The sequence below is a fragment of the Mytilus trossulus genome, unplaced genomic scaffold (assembly GCF_036588685.1).
Source record: "Mytilus trossulus isolate FHL-02 unplaced genomic scaffold, PNRI_Mtr1.1.1.hap1 h1tg000457l__unscaffolded, whole genome shotgun sequence".
Classification (NCBI taxonomy): Eukaryota; Metazoa; Mollusca; class Bivalvia; order Mytilida; family Mytilidae; genus Mytilus; species Mytilus trossulus.
In genome coordinates this window covers 1-15,216 of record NW_026963370.1, presented here as the reverse complement: position 1 = coordinate 15,216, position 15,216 = coordinate 1, and the positions used below count along the sequence as shown (strand labels likewise).

The following is a 15,216-nucleotide window of genomic DNA, read 5'->3' as shown; positions in this document are numbered from 1 at the left end:
TGGAATTTGGGCCCCCTCTTTAAATTGGTGCACATGAGGTCCAAAGTGTCCTAAGTTAAAGTTTGATTGATTTCATCAAAAGTTAAAATACTGGTGTTATTTGATAGGCCGATTCTAACTATGTTCTAAAATTTTAAATTTCCTGTCCCGTTTTCAAATAGGCCTACATTAAGATCGAAAGGGTCCAAAATTTAACTTCGGTTGATTTTAACAATAATTGAATTCTTATGGTTCTTTGATATGCTGAATCTTTACATGTTTTAGATTTGTTATTATGAGCCCAGTTTTGGTTCAAATTGGGGTCCATTATTTACCTTTGTTTGATTTCAACAAAAATTGATTGTATGCGGTTCTTTGATATGCTAAATCAAACCACGATTTGTATTTTTGATTTTAGGACACCGTTATCAAATTGGTCCACATTGAGGTCAAAAGGGTCCAAAATTAAAGTTTGATTTCATCAAACATTGAATTCTTGGGATTCTTTAATATGCTGAATCAATCCATTTTTTTTTTTTATTTTGGATATTGGACCTTAATTTTTTTTTCTTTAGTCCTTTAGACCACATTCATTCTGTGTCAAAAACATATGCTGTGTCAAATATTCAATCCCAATCCCAATTCAGAGCGGTATCAAGCTATAATGCGGTGTCCATACTAGCCCCAATTGTTCAGAGTTCAACCTCTGCGGTCGTATTAAGCTGTGCTATTTTATTATATTCTGATTTGAATCAAATAAAACTGCACCAATCTTTGTTGGAAGTAACCTAACTAAACCATGACTAACTTAACCAAACGATAACAAAATCATTGCACCAAACGGTCATCAATATGACGACGTTATATAGTTACTTCCCGTGATCATATTATGACCAAAAGTGACCACGGTATCATTTCTTAAAATGTCTCAATTAAGTCACTTTTTTCCTTGGGGAGTTAAACAAATACTGACTACTGGCTTGTAATTATATATACCAGAACACAACCGCGAAATCACGGGCATTTAGAGCTCAGTTAAAAAGGTATGTTAGAAATGGTCATGTAAGTATGGATTTTTGTTAAAGATTATGAATATAGAATTTCACGAAAGGAATCAAATGCCATAGGTACTTGGGGAGAGGACTCTTTTGTTTAGTATTCCCCTTTTTTCTCTCTCAACAAATCGTTATTTCTTGTTTTCTATTTATTTCACTTATTTTCGCGTTTTTCTGTAGACTGTAAACTATGGACATACATATACTATCAGTAAAGTGTATTTGTTATTTATTATCAATTCCACGTTTTACTGGGGGTAAAGCTGATGTCCGTAATTTCAGTTTTAATTTCATGTTTCATACTTATTTCTCGATAATAATGTATGTTTTCCATGTGAATCTTTTATAAATTTACCCCATACCAATGTATGATTTGTAAAGAAATTAATATAGAAACACTTTAACAGACAGACAATAGAGATACTGAGCTAATTTTTCATCCTCCATCTTGGGTTAACTATGAATCGAAAAACGGTCTTCAGCTTTACCCTAGTGAAGTTTACTATTCATGTGCCACGGTGGTCACTGATGTATATATATATATATATATAGGCGTAAAAATTAAATTTCAAATGTGCAGATGTATATATCCATTAAATAAAATAGTAAAATAAGTTAAAAAGTTAACAGTTCCATTCAATCGAGTTCATCCTTCCATTGGGACTCTTCAGGATAACTGATATGACCATATCAGTTATCCTGAAGAGTCCCAATGGAAGGATGAACTCGATTGAATGGAACTGTTAACGTTTAAACTTATTTTACTATTCTATTTAATGGATATATATATTTATATCTAAACGAGTCTAAATTGAAAACTACGTTCAAACCTGTTATTGCGTTGGATAAAATCCGCAATTTTTATACGTGTGCATGTCAAACAAATTTCGTTGTAGAAAGGTCTAAAAACAGCACAAACAACGTTTTCCAAAAGACCAAAAAAGTGAAAAAGTATATTTAAACAAAACGCATTTGACTAACAGGTCGAACAACTGATGTTCTTTATATTAACCCTGCTGACTGCCATTGGCGATTGCCAAATAAAATTGATCACAAGATGTAACAAAATGGATCTTAATGATACGTCTGAGCCAGTGACAACTCTACATATTTATATATATATATATATGGTCTAGCGGGACGGCTGGAGTGTACACAGCCATGTATCACCATCATTGATGGCGATCCGATGGATAAATCTGTTTTAGAGTTGTCACTGACTCAGACGTACTTATAAATATAACTATTTTCTGTGACTGTATCTTACATTAATTTGTAGGATCCTTTCCTATAGATAATTGAGCTGATCTGTAACAATACCATCTCCATGTCTTATATATCATTTACTGTAGTACGCCGCTAAATTAAAACTGACGAGGAAAGGTAACACACGGCCACTGAAAGCTTTATTTTTGTAGAGCCCAAGTAGTCGTGTGGTCTAGACGGACGGCTGCAGTGCAGGCGATTTGGTGTCACGATATCACAGTAGCAAGGGTTCGAATCCCGGCGAGGGAAAAACAAAAAAATTGCGAAAGAAAATCTACATATCTTACATTGTTCGGTTGATGTTTAGACGAGTTGTATATATATATAAAATGACTGAATAAATAGTCAACGATTAATCTTACAGGGCGATGGATCATGTGATATGATTCTTTACACTACAAAATATAATATATAACAAGTCAAAAAGGTACAACATCAACATAAAATAACTATAAAATGAACAAATATTAAATATTTCGAATAACAGATATGCTTCTTCAATAATAGCACGATGTCAAATGAATCATGTCAATATATTCAAACTGAGAAACTTTTTCCAAATCTTGAAATTTATACAATTTACAGATGCTGGTACAATTTTGAAAATTCCAAACACGGCGCAAAGATAAGCCAAATGAAAATAGTTATTTGCGATGTGAACTGGCACAACTCACAAATTTCCAAAGGTTGTGACAGTTTAGATGTTATAACTGCATGGAGGGCAGTCCTCAAACAAAAAAATCAAAAATGTCCATACCGATCCAAGTTGGTATAATGTTTTAAATTTGACAACGGTAGGGCAATTGCAACAGAAACTACATATTTAAGCCTCCCAAACGAATAGCAGTTTAATAATGATTAGAAAAATAAGTTTTATCTGATGAGGTAAAACTATTGAACGTGGCTACGTACTTATACATCCATCCCGAATGAATGAAGCCCGGAAATTTAAACTGGTATTTAAAAAAAAACCATTCGAACTGTAAAGCCAGTATTGAAGCAGGAGTTACTAGAAACAAGGGAAAACAGAAAAATTAGTAACTCATTTTATGTTTTTTCATTTATGCCCTTTGGGGAAACTGTCCCTAACTTTCGTATCCAAAATCTTTCCCGAGCGAGTTACGGACAGTTTCCCCAGAGGGCATACATGAAAAAAACATAAAATGAAGGATAAATCGAGTGGGAGTTATAAATGTATATTTACAACGTTCATGCACACTTATAAAAAATGTGTTTTTATGAAACACAATTATAGGTTTGAACGTTGTTCTCAATTTAGACTTGATTATATTTATTGCTTTTGGGCCTGTATTATATTTTCCCTCCGATTTATGTAATCTGTGCATTCTTTTTTGACTATTTAAAATTCAAGAGTCAATCCTACATTGAGGTTAATTAAATGACCATCCAAATACTTTTCGGTCGCTAACATAAGTGAAGCGACATTAATTGTCGAAATCCGGACATGGTGTAAAATATTTAGCACCTCATGTTGTGGTTTACCATATTTGCCGCAAGTTTATTGTTTTCTTCTTGATATCAAATTAATGTTATTACACATTGTGATAAAAATTTTGCACACCGGTACTCGTTTAAGATGTTATACATGGTATACAAAGATGTTGTTATTAAATCGTGTTGAAAAATATTTCGGCTTAACAAATAGCCCTTTTCAGTGTCAATGGTTTTAACAATACTTAGAAGTATTTGGCAAAATGATTTAATAACAACATCTTCGTATAATAACATCTTATATTAGTACCACTGTGCAAATTTTTAGATTTATATAATGTTTTCCTATCTGCATAGTATCGTCTATTCTAGACGATAAGCATAATATAGGATTACAAATGCGACTATGCATAGTACATATAGACACACAGGCATTATGATTATTCTTTATTGAAAGGAAAACAAGGTCTGCACAATTAATAGTAAAGAATATAAAAGTTTTTTAAAACTTTCCGTTGATAAACTATTTTACTATTGGAAAGTAATGTTAACCACTTTTCTTTGTCGGGGGTATGTTAAACGTTACTTTAAGTAAAATGTTCAAAAATCTATAGAGTGTATCATTCATAGATAATTGACAAGTCTGATCTAGAATAAACGCACAACTGGTGTATCAAGTTATATATATATATACATAGTTTTTTATGAGGTAAGAAATACTATTGAGTAATCTCAAAAAGGTATGTATGATAAATGTGTGTTTAATGATAGTCTTTTTTATGTATAGATCCAGACTCTGCCATTGCTGGTACAGCTCTTTTATGGAACGAAAGGCATGTTTCTTAAAATACGAAACCTACTTATTGAACCAATGCATATGTTCAAACAAAGAACACAAGATGACGATATTAATGACATTATCAAGATTTTATGTATTTCATATAAGAAGATACACAAAGGATATTTTGATATAAAGATGCCATGGCGAAAATTGAATTTAGACAACAATACATTTCCTTCAAAGGTAATTTCAATGAGTGTAATGCAGTATAAGGTGGATGTCAATAATAATGGTATGATGATATATCTATAGCAACTAACCTGATATATGTAAGAGTCCAGATTTTTTTTGATTTTTTTTTATTTTATCAGAATCTTCAAATATGCTGAGACTAAAAGTATTTATACTTTTGAATTTTGAACCCAGTTTTCAAGTTAAAATCAAGGTAAAAAATCAAAACCTTGTTTTTCAGATTGTATTTGATAATATAACTCATGGTATTCTTTCGTATGCCGAATCCGACTGTGTATTCAGATTTTGGATTTGAGGCCTGATTATCAAATTGGATCATATTGTGGTTCAAAAGGCCGAAAATTAAAATTTGTTTTTGCGTTTTTTGATACACTGGATCAAACAATGTACTTAAACTTTGGATATCTGATCATGATGGGTTAAAGTCCTGTTGGAACTCTGTCAGAGATATATGCCTTGTCAAATATTTGATCACAATCAACATTCAGTGTTGTATTTAAACAATCTTACAATCTCGGGCTTACAATATGTACGTAGATCATCGTTAAAATTTAAGAAATTATGTATAAATCTATTTTAAAATTTCCTGTCCATCATTCCTTTTTTTCACATGTAGTAGACCCCTTTTAAAGTTGATATTTTTCATAAAGTTGATAAAATAATTGGTTCAAGGGATCTGTCGAATCTACACGTGTATTTGAATTATTGATATAGGAACAAAATCGGTAAATTACACTTCCAATTTGTCAGCTCTTTTGTCACATAACTTCTGTTCCAGAAACATGTGATGTGTCAAACATTTAGTCATTATCAAAATTTGGAGCGGTATTAAGTTTGAATAAAGTGTCATTATTTGCCCCAACTGGTCAGGTTCGACCTCTGTGGTCGTATCAAGCTGCGCTCGCAGAGTATTTTATTGCCAATGATACTTATATAACAAAACTTAATTATAAAGCAAGGCCTTCGTAGCCTTGATTCTTAGCTATTTAAGTACAGATACACATTTTCGTGTTAAAATTTGTAAACTGAAACATTCTTTTCGAGTCATGATGAATATAAGTTTTTCATTAGACAGAATATGTGAAACCGTATTTGAAAATAAATGGACCATTACCATTCCGTCCGACAGGCATATTCTCTCTAGTGTTTGTTGGAAAATTACTAGTAAATCAAGAACATTCTGATAATGTTCTGTGCACTAAAACGGCAGTTAACATTACACTTTTATCCAAATATCAGCAATCGAATCTAATATAGATTAACTCTTTAAGATCATGTTGTAGATTTAGTCAATTGCTAGATAAGTCGTTTATTTGTCTGCAGACATAAATATATTAATAATTTATATTTTGTATAGGCATTATTCAACCTGATACTCCTACAAAAAGAAAATTCCAAGGTGGGAGCAATGTTCTGTAAAGTACAAATTCTAAACTATTTTTTGAAAGCAGATATTAATGAGCAGAATTCAGAAATAAAGACTAAACAAGATAGTAAAAAGAAGTTGGTTGGTGCTAAATACACAAAAATGTTGCAGGTTTGTTCACTATCAAATTGTATTCAACATTGATTAGTCGACTGCTGTAAAATGATTTTTTTGGAAAAAGATACTAACTGTTATTTGTGTTTTTTTTTTGTTTTATTAAAATTTGCTGACGTACAGATTCTCGAAATTTATGGTTAAATATCCCTATGCAAAGCTTTTATTCGGTACCCGGTTTGGCTATACATTTAGGTTTATAGGTACCTCTTCATTTTTTTCATATGATTATGCCTCGATCATCACGGAAGAGAGGTATAATTTTCAATTAATTTGAATAAGTTTTTCAGATAAATAGAATTGCTTTAAAATATATATATATCATATAATTTAAATTGATCGTTAGTCAGAGACAATATTGACAATTATACATTATTTTCTCGTTTATTCATCTTCAAAAAGAGAAAACACTACTAAATCAAGGTTCAAATCTTATAAACCATTTGAAAAATCAAAGAGTCTGTCAAAGTGACAGCAAACCTTATTTCCCTGCATGAAAATTAGATTTGGCAATCTGGACTCTAACAGGATTATGTAAGCAAAATAATAAAGGTTTGTAGGGTTCAGAAATTAAAAGGCTTTGATCAATCGAAGTATCAGACTTTTTATTTAAAATTTACGACAATGTTCCATATTTGAGAAGAAAAGTTCTGATTGATTGTTGGGTCATGGTCCAAATCGTTTGAAAAGACAGTAAAACACTAGAATATTCTGATTACTGGACACCAACTTGAGTATACGTTTATTTATTGCTATTTAATTGTGTCACGGGGTGTTATACAACACAATACAAAATTATGATTGGTTTTAGGGGTTATAACCCTATTGGTTTAGTTCAATGGGTACAAAACCAATACTGTATACATTTCTTATTCCTTTAGAGGTTTGACTCACGTGTAAAATTCGTGGGAGTTTTCAATATGACGAATCTTATTGGGTTTTTTAGCTTTTGGATTTTAGGTTCTGTTTTTTTGGAATTATCTATATTAAGGTTTATAAAGTCCAAAATTAAACTTTGTTTGAATTCTTTAAAATCTTATTATTGGTGTTAAATGATATTCTGAATCTAATTGAGTACTTAAATATTTCTAATTTGGAAGCCAATCTTATAATTGGTCAACGCTAAGGTCAAAAGGGTCCAAAATACAACTTTTTGTTTATCAAAACAATTAAATGAATATTTAATAGATATAGGAAGATGTGGTGTGAGTGCCAATGAGACAACTCTCCATCCAAATAACTAGGTTGTTTGATATGATAAATCTAGACATGTATCTACATTGTTGAATTTTGACATGGTCAGAGCAAAGTATGGTCCAAAAGGTCTCAAACTACACTTGGTTTGATTTAAACAAAAATAAAGCAAGGAATATTTGATAATCTGATTCTGAGCGTGTATTTAGATTTTTTTATGTTTGGCACAATTTTTAAAATGGTCCAAATTTGGGTGTAAATTCAAAATGAAATTGATTGTTTTATTTAATATGGTAATTTAATATTGTCAATCCAAAGGTTATCTAGATTTTTCATTGTTTTGCTTTGTTTTCAAAGCTGATCCAAATGTGGGTTAACTGTAACACGGGCCTCTTATAAGTCTGCAACCTTGTCTATATGTCTTATTGACTAAATCGAAAAAATATTGTTTTTGATGCGACATAATATGTCTTGGTTTTCGTTTCAGTGTTTGGACAAACATTTTTTCAAAACTCTGGATAACAAATTACGAGCAATAATATTGGACGGCTATAAAGATACACATAAAGAGCAAAAACAATACACAACTGCTATAGATACACATGCAAGAACTATGGAAAAACAAAATAAAACTAGCAAAACAGCCAAAGAGCCAAGGCGAGAAAAGATGCCTTCAAACACAAGAGTTCATTCAGCACAACCAGATGGAGGATCGGTTGAAATTCTCGACGGAAGAAATCTTGCCGATTTGCTTCTACCGCTAAAAGATCGTCCACATGTTGGGTATCCTGCTTCTCATCCTCTTTTAATGGCAAAAATCAGATTTATTGGTCAAAGTTCGGAACTGAATTCTTTCTTGCACAGAATACGTTCATTTGTTTTAGGAGAAAATCCAGGGAACATTTCGTGGCCAGATGATGCTATGGTCAGACCATTACCGTTAGCCTGTTCTGGATTTAGTTACGAAGGAAATGGAAAAGAAATTGTCTGCAAATATTGCGGTTTTAAAACCGATACAGATTCATGGCATGACAACGATGAGAAATATGGAATGTCTATTCACCGAAAAGCAGGAACATTTTGTCCTTTTATGAACTCTTTTATTGATTCAGAAGTAGTTATTCTAGAAGATGATGACGAGCTTGATCAAGAACAATCTCAGGTTAACACTTTGTATTTTTTATTTTGTCGACCTGAGACTTGCTTTCAAGATATTAAGATCTTAAATACGTTTTTTACTAGCCGACGTATACAACACTCCCAACCAATTATCACAGAAGAGTTAGTTGATAAGTTGATCTTAAATGAATTTTATGTAAAACAAAAAATCTTTTTCGACAAATATTTCAGTAATGGTAAGAAAAGATACAGGAAAAATATGTAAATCATATTAAAATACTAAACTAAAAACATTAGTTGTTGTCTTCATATATATGTGATAGGGATAATTTGTGTAAATTGTGCATCTTCATTTGGAAATGTTTGAAAAGGGTATTCTTCATAAATATGATACTTTTGAACTTTCATTGACAAACTGTTCGGTCATAAAATGTCATTATATTGTTAAACTATTCATTGTTTTATAGAAATCATTTTATTTGCAATATTTGTCCGTCAAAGTAATTTCATTATGATGTAACGATTCTTCTTTGTAAAGCTTTTTGTATTATAAGTAATAATTAAGTGTCAAGTATATTTTCACAAAGTCAGAAATTTGTTTCAAGATAATTATGACGGTACGCACAGTATTGGTGAACCCTACTAGTTCCGCGTTTTTTCTTCCTAATTTGAGCATGTCTTTTTAGAATAAATGAAAACTGGTATGATATGTTATGTCTAAAAGACTATAGTTTTATAGTAATATCTTTAAAATAATAAAATTATAACATAAAATTAAATCAAATAACACTCAAGGGAAAAAAAACGTCAAAAAATATGAGCGTAACTTGTAACATGGAAATCGAGTTTTTTTAGTAATTTGAATCAGAAAATCTTATTTTTGCACGCAAATTAGCAAGAAATGCTATGCGAAATTTTAGCACAATTCGCTACGACGTCGCATCCGACGTTTTGGGCATTTTTTTCAAATATTCGAGTTAGAAGATGCATTGAAATGTTCAAAAGATGATGTAACAAGTCATATGAAATAGGGGAAAAGTTACAATGGATTCTACGGTAAGAAATTTTATGGAATGCAATAATATGTAAACGAAAAAAAACCACATATATTCTTAATGTGCTTTTAATACCGTTTACAAATAGTACAAAAATATGGTTTGGAAGTGGAATTTTCTAATCGAATTTTAACTTTATGCTTGTCTAGTCCATTTTGTTACCGTGTGCTAAATGCACAAATTATGTACGTTTTTGTAAAGATGTTGTACATTCGAACGTAAATATAAATCAATTGTGTATCTTATTCTTGAGTTTATGTATTGTTTTTGTAATGTGTTTTTAAAAGTCTTTTGCATATAAAAGGAATTTTGAATAAATAATGAAAGACAAAAAAATAATAAGAAAATCGAAATGTCTAGTCTGATTTGTTACCGTGCAATCTTGTAACGTTTTTCCGTGATTTTCAACGTAACGTTTATTTTACGGTGTTTATTTTGTCATTTTAATTTTTTATGCATAAACTACGTTCTTGTAGGCCAAAACAAATTTAACCACCACTGAAAGAATAAGATTAAATAAAGAAAGAAAGGAAAAAAGAAGAAGAGAACAAAAAGCGGGATGCTAAGATTTAGATGCATACGTTAACACAGGCTTCAATAACGTTTTCTCAACGTTCCGTCGATGAACGTTTTCTGACGTTTCAAACGTATCACCAAAACTGTGCGTAACGTAAATTCTTTTTGTAAATAATAGATAAAGTCACAGCTTTACATAGTTCTTAAGTTTTCTTACGTAAATAATAATTAATCCTTTAGTCATTTCAATTACGGCGCTATTTAGCCTGAAGCTCAATCGACAAATTTTTGGTATAATCTTTTGTTAATTCTTATCGTATTATTTCATTGTCATTCAGTTATCTCCTTTCTATTATATACTTGTCACCATGTAAATTCTTGATTTAAATATGTTTTCTGAAGTTTCTAACTTCAGTGAGAGTCGGGCATTCATACTGACAACATCCGCTCAACGAGTCAAAGTACATCAATTTATAAAACTATATGTATTCCATCCTGAATCATTAAATTGTTAACTACTGCATAGACTTGTGTCTAATTCTACAAGTGGAGTTAAAGCGAGTAATCTCAGTCAAGTGACTAGATCCTAGTCATCGTCGATGTTGGCGATGCCAACATCTGCAACCGGTCGTGGGTTGCAGCTCGTTCTCAACTTTAAATCAGTAGCCAGTCTCCCGGTTACATATACAAAGACATGCATGATATGAAACATATATATTTCTTTTATATATTTGACTTCGTTTCATTAAATGGAGATAACAAAAAATAAGCATGTAAGAAAACAAGAACTTGTAGTTATAATTGAACCAAGAATCTTTTTTATCTTTATCACCCTGTGCACTGAATTGATGTTAGGCAGCACTAGCATCCGCACAGTGGAAAGGGATTAATTTAAGTTAAATTATCTTATCCTTTACACATATCTAGGATTATAATTGGTCAAAACCAACCGCGTTGAGACCGTGTATATTCCATATTAGGTTGGTAGGGAAGCGTGGCTTATTTCAATACACGATTAGTATTGATATTAAGTCCTTTTATATTTGAGTAAAACATCTTTAAAGGTTTCAATAGACAATGCAATCATGATGATGAACGATTGAAATAAATTGATAAAACACATTTAAAGCTAACAAATTGTTATTGTTGGCATTTGTTTTTGTATAGATGAATGGAAGAAAGTTCTTGATACTAACGTTATTGAAGAGTTGATCACTCGAGTTTATTAAAAAGAGGGTATATGTTTAACATGGTACAACGAGATATTAAAGTGCTAAAAGAGAGAAAATTAGTTGATAAACACGGTCGGGAAGATGAAGATGACAGACGAAGTTATATTGATTTTCGACTTATCTGGTCAATCCCTATGGGACATACATGTTAACGTGTTAATAACAGACATTTTAAGAGATGTCTTCTATTGAAATACAATAAATTAATGTTTAAGGAAAATTCTCCTTCTCCTTTCGCACTGCATCTATAAGCCAGTACATAGCTATCTCCAGTTTAGGGCTTACTTATATGGTGCAGACGGGGGAATTAGCACTGTATCACGTGTAAAGGACGGAAACAGAATATGTAAAAATAAGTTAACTTAAATGCATTTAAAATTGTCTCAACAGGTTAAATCAACACGAAAGTACGGTTTTAGTGTACTTGAAGTTACGGAAGGCTATTTAAAAGACCAACAAAATATATATTACAAAATCGTGCATCGAACAATTACGGTGGTATGTGATTCTAAAATAAAAATGACAGCATTCGTTTATACTTTGCTAAAAAGTAGTATCTATTGATATGTGTTCAAACATATAATAAAAAAAGATAGGTCACCTTAAATTTTCTCAAAAAACATTTTGTATTGATTATACAAGAAAAAAAAACATTTTGTGATTATAAACTAAACTAAATGATAGAATTGTATTATAAATTACGAAAAGAAAACCTTCAGACAATGCTTTGAGAATAAGAAACAATAGGGTACGTCACCGTACATTTTTTACGGGCTAAAATACAAAATAGAAAAATTCCATGTAGATTCCTTCATAAAAAAGACTGTTTCAGAGTTACCTCCCCTTAAAATGCCAATTCAAAAACAACCAAAAAAATATCTACACTTGGAAAATATTTATTTTTTATAAGTTAGACATGTATATTCTTATTAACTAGTTCTTTTAAATGAACATTAACATTATATATGTGCATTCCTGCACCAAGCATTGCTTACTTGATGGAAAATCTAGACCTTAGGTTCTCTCTTTTTTACAATCCAAGATGGCGAAAGACATCCATACAACCTTAAATCAACTAAAACACATCAAAGGAATTTAGTGTTTTAACCTCATAGACAGTTACAAAATACTCTTTTTAAGAGAGTTCGCTTCTCAGTTTCAAAGTAATTAACTTTTCAAAACACTAGTTTACAATGATAAGGGATAAATAAAGGAATCCAAAGAGCGAAAAAAATATATAGGTTCCCTTGCTTGTTTTCGGGATATTATCCAGTGAAATTTTGGTGGGAAATTATTCTCTCTTGACTTTTCATAGTTTTTTCATTGACAAGTCAAAAACTGTTAAAAGGTAATTAAAATTTTATAAGACGTTAACAGCTGGCTTATCGTTATACATGTAAAAGATTTACAAGGAAAAATAGGGGTCACCTGGCAAATATTTTCAAGGCATTCAAATGGAAAAAACCAGAGGGTTGCGAAAATTTAACAAAAAAAATCAAACATGACAAGCCAGCTTCCTTAAATAAATATGTATAATGTTATAAGCAGTTAAAGTAATCTCCATATAGAAAGTGAATATGGATGTGGATTTATACAACCCTCCCAAAATGTCTGTAATTTAGTTATGTTCTAATTTGGTCATAACAAAATCGATATTTGTGCCATGTCTGTCCACTATATTCAAATATCTAATTTTACCATTGATTAGAGAAACTTGACTTATAAGTTTGTTAAAAGGTTTGATGAGTTTACAAGATTTGGATTTATTTTTGGATGTAATTGCCACGGCTGTTTTGGTGTCAAAACAAACATTTGTATCTTTTGTTTCTTGTGTGTAATATTCGGAGTTTAGTATGAAGTCCATTATCACTGAATTAGTATACATATTTGTTTAGGGGCCAGCTGAAGGACGACTACGGATGCGGGATTTTATTGTTGCATTGAAGGCCAATTTGTGGGCTACGGCTGTTGTCTGCTCTATGGTCGACTTGTTGTCTCTTTGACACATTCCCTTTTTCAATTCTCAATTTTATTGTTCATATTTCAGGACATTAATTGGTATATATAAGAATATAGATTTCAAGGAATTTGCACCACAAGGTTCCATTCTTCAAAAGGAAAGCTATTTTTCTGGTTTGCAGACAGAAGCGTCCGTATAATTGAATTGATCTTTATATAATTCTAGCACAAGTTCCATATCACTATATGAAGATTTGAATTTATTTGAGGGGATATCATTATATCTGCCTAGGAATTAAGGTCCAAAAAGGGGTCGAAATCAAACGTTTACTCATGTTTCAGGGCACTAATTTGTGTAAGTATTGATTTCTATGAAATTTTACTGCAAAATTCCTATCTTCCATGGGATCACCAGCAGTGATGATGATACACGGCTGTGTAGAATCTGTATATACAAGTCGTCTAAACATCAACCCAACAATGTAAGCCTCTGTTAACATCTTTGACAGGGGCTTGGTCTTGAAACATATTTTAGGAGTGAGGTCTTTCTTTGGGATCAGAATGCCAGTTTAAGGTTGTACCCAACACTTTAACTAAAATTAATTTGGCTCGTTTAATTTTCTTGAAATTTTGACAAAGTATTCACTTTGACCCTTTGACAAAAATATAAAAATTTGAAAACATTTGAACCAACCGTTTTATCAAAAAAAATACACTGGTTATATAGCAGTTTGACAAACACTTATTTTGATCATTGAGAAGCTTAATATTCCCTTAACAACACAACGTAATTAAAACGTTTAGCTGATTTTACAGAGTTATCTCCCTGTAGTGTTAGGTACCACCTTAATTGAAGCAATAGTCATTTAAACTGTCAATAATTATAGTTATTCAATGGCATGTTAAACTGTCAGTTTCTTTTAAATATTTCAATAAAAATACATGTTAACATGCCAACATAATCTACTGTAACTCGTCACATCCAAAAAATACTTAAATTGTCCCTTTTTGTATGCACCGTCATATCGGGGGAAATCATTTTTACCCTTGTCCGTCTGTGCGTTAGTTCTTCCTGAATTTGTTATCCGTTCTCTAACTTTAGTTTGCCTCAACCAAATGTTATGAAACTTATACACAATGCTTATAACCCATCAAGTAAGAGTTTTTGTTGCGTCACTAGTACATGTTCATGTTCTAGAAATAGGCCCCTTTACAAACGAAAAAACATGCTGATTTTTATTCGTTTCGGAGGTTTACCACGCTTGAGTCCTATGAAACTTTTACATAATGATAAGTACCACAAAGCTCAGACCATAGAACAATTTGGGTCGAGTCACTTATATCGTTCTAAAGTAATGTCCCCATCTAAAGTTATATGAGGCCTCTTACATATGGTATACTAAAGCAAGGAAATTTTCTGCATCCCATGAACACATTCCCCATTTATTTATTTTTTCTAAATAAAAATTACATCTCAAACAATAAATAATGCAACATGTTTCTCAGAAACTTTCCATGTATAAGTTTGACTTTCAAATGGACATTTTATTCACATTAGGGGACGACCATTTGATATTCTGGGGGGGGGGGGGGGGGGGGGGGGGCAGGAGGATTTGTTTTTGATCGGTTATTTATTTTTCTAAACTGAGAGGACAGATTATTCATTTTCTGTACTATTGAAGCAAGATTTTTCATTTTCATTAAAGCAAGGGACTGATTATTCATTTTTTACCACTATATTTATGATATTCGAAAACATCCATTTTTTTTTTAAATATTTGTTAATTTTGAATAATTAGATATAGGAAGATGTGGT

General features: G+C 31.4%; 1 protein-coding gene across 2 annotated transcripts in view; it reads left to right on the top strand.

The window, feature by feature from the left end:
• LOC134702408 (uncharacterized) overlaps positions 1-9,182 on the top strand; it is a 28,139-nt gene extending 18,957 nt beyond the window's left edge. For both annotated transcript variants that reach the window (XM_063563311.1, XM_063563312.1), the window contains exons 9-11: positions 4,540-4,776; positions 6,143-6,322; positions 8,007-9,182. In XM_063563311.1, the coding sequence (XP_063419381.1) occupies positions 4,540-4,776; positions 6,143-6,322; positions 8,007-8,903 (1,314 nt within the window). In that variant the 3' untranslated portion in view covers positions 8,904-9,182. The remainder of the gene's footprint in view (positions 1-4,539; positions 4,777-6,142; positions 6,323-8,006) is intronic.
• The last annotated feature ends 6,034 nt before the right edge of the window (positions 9,183-15,216 follow it).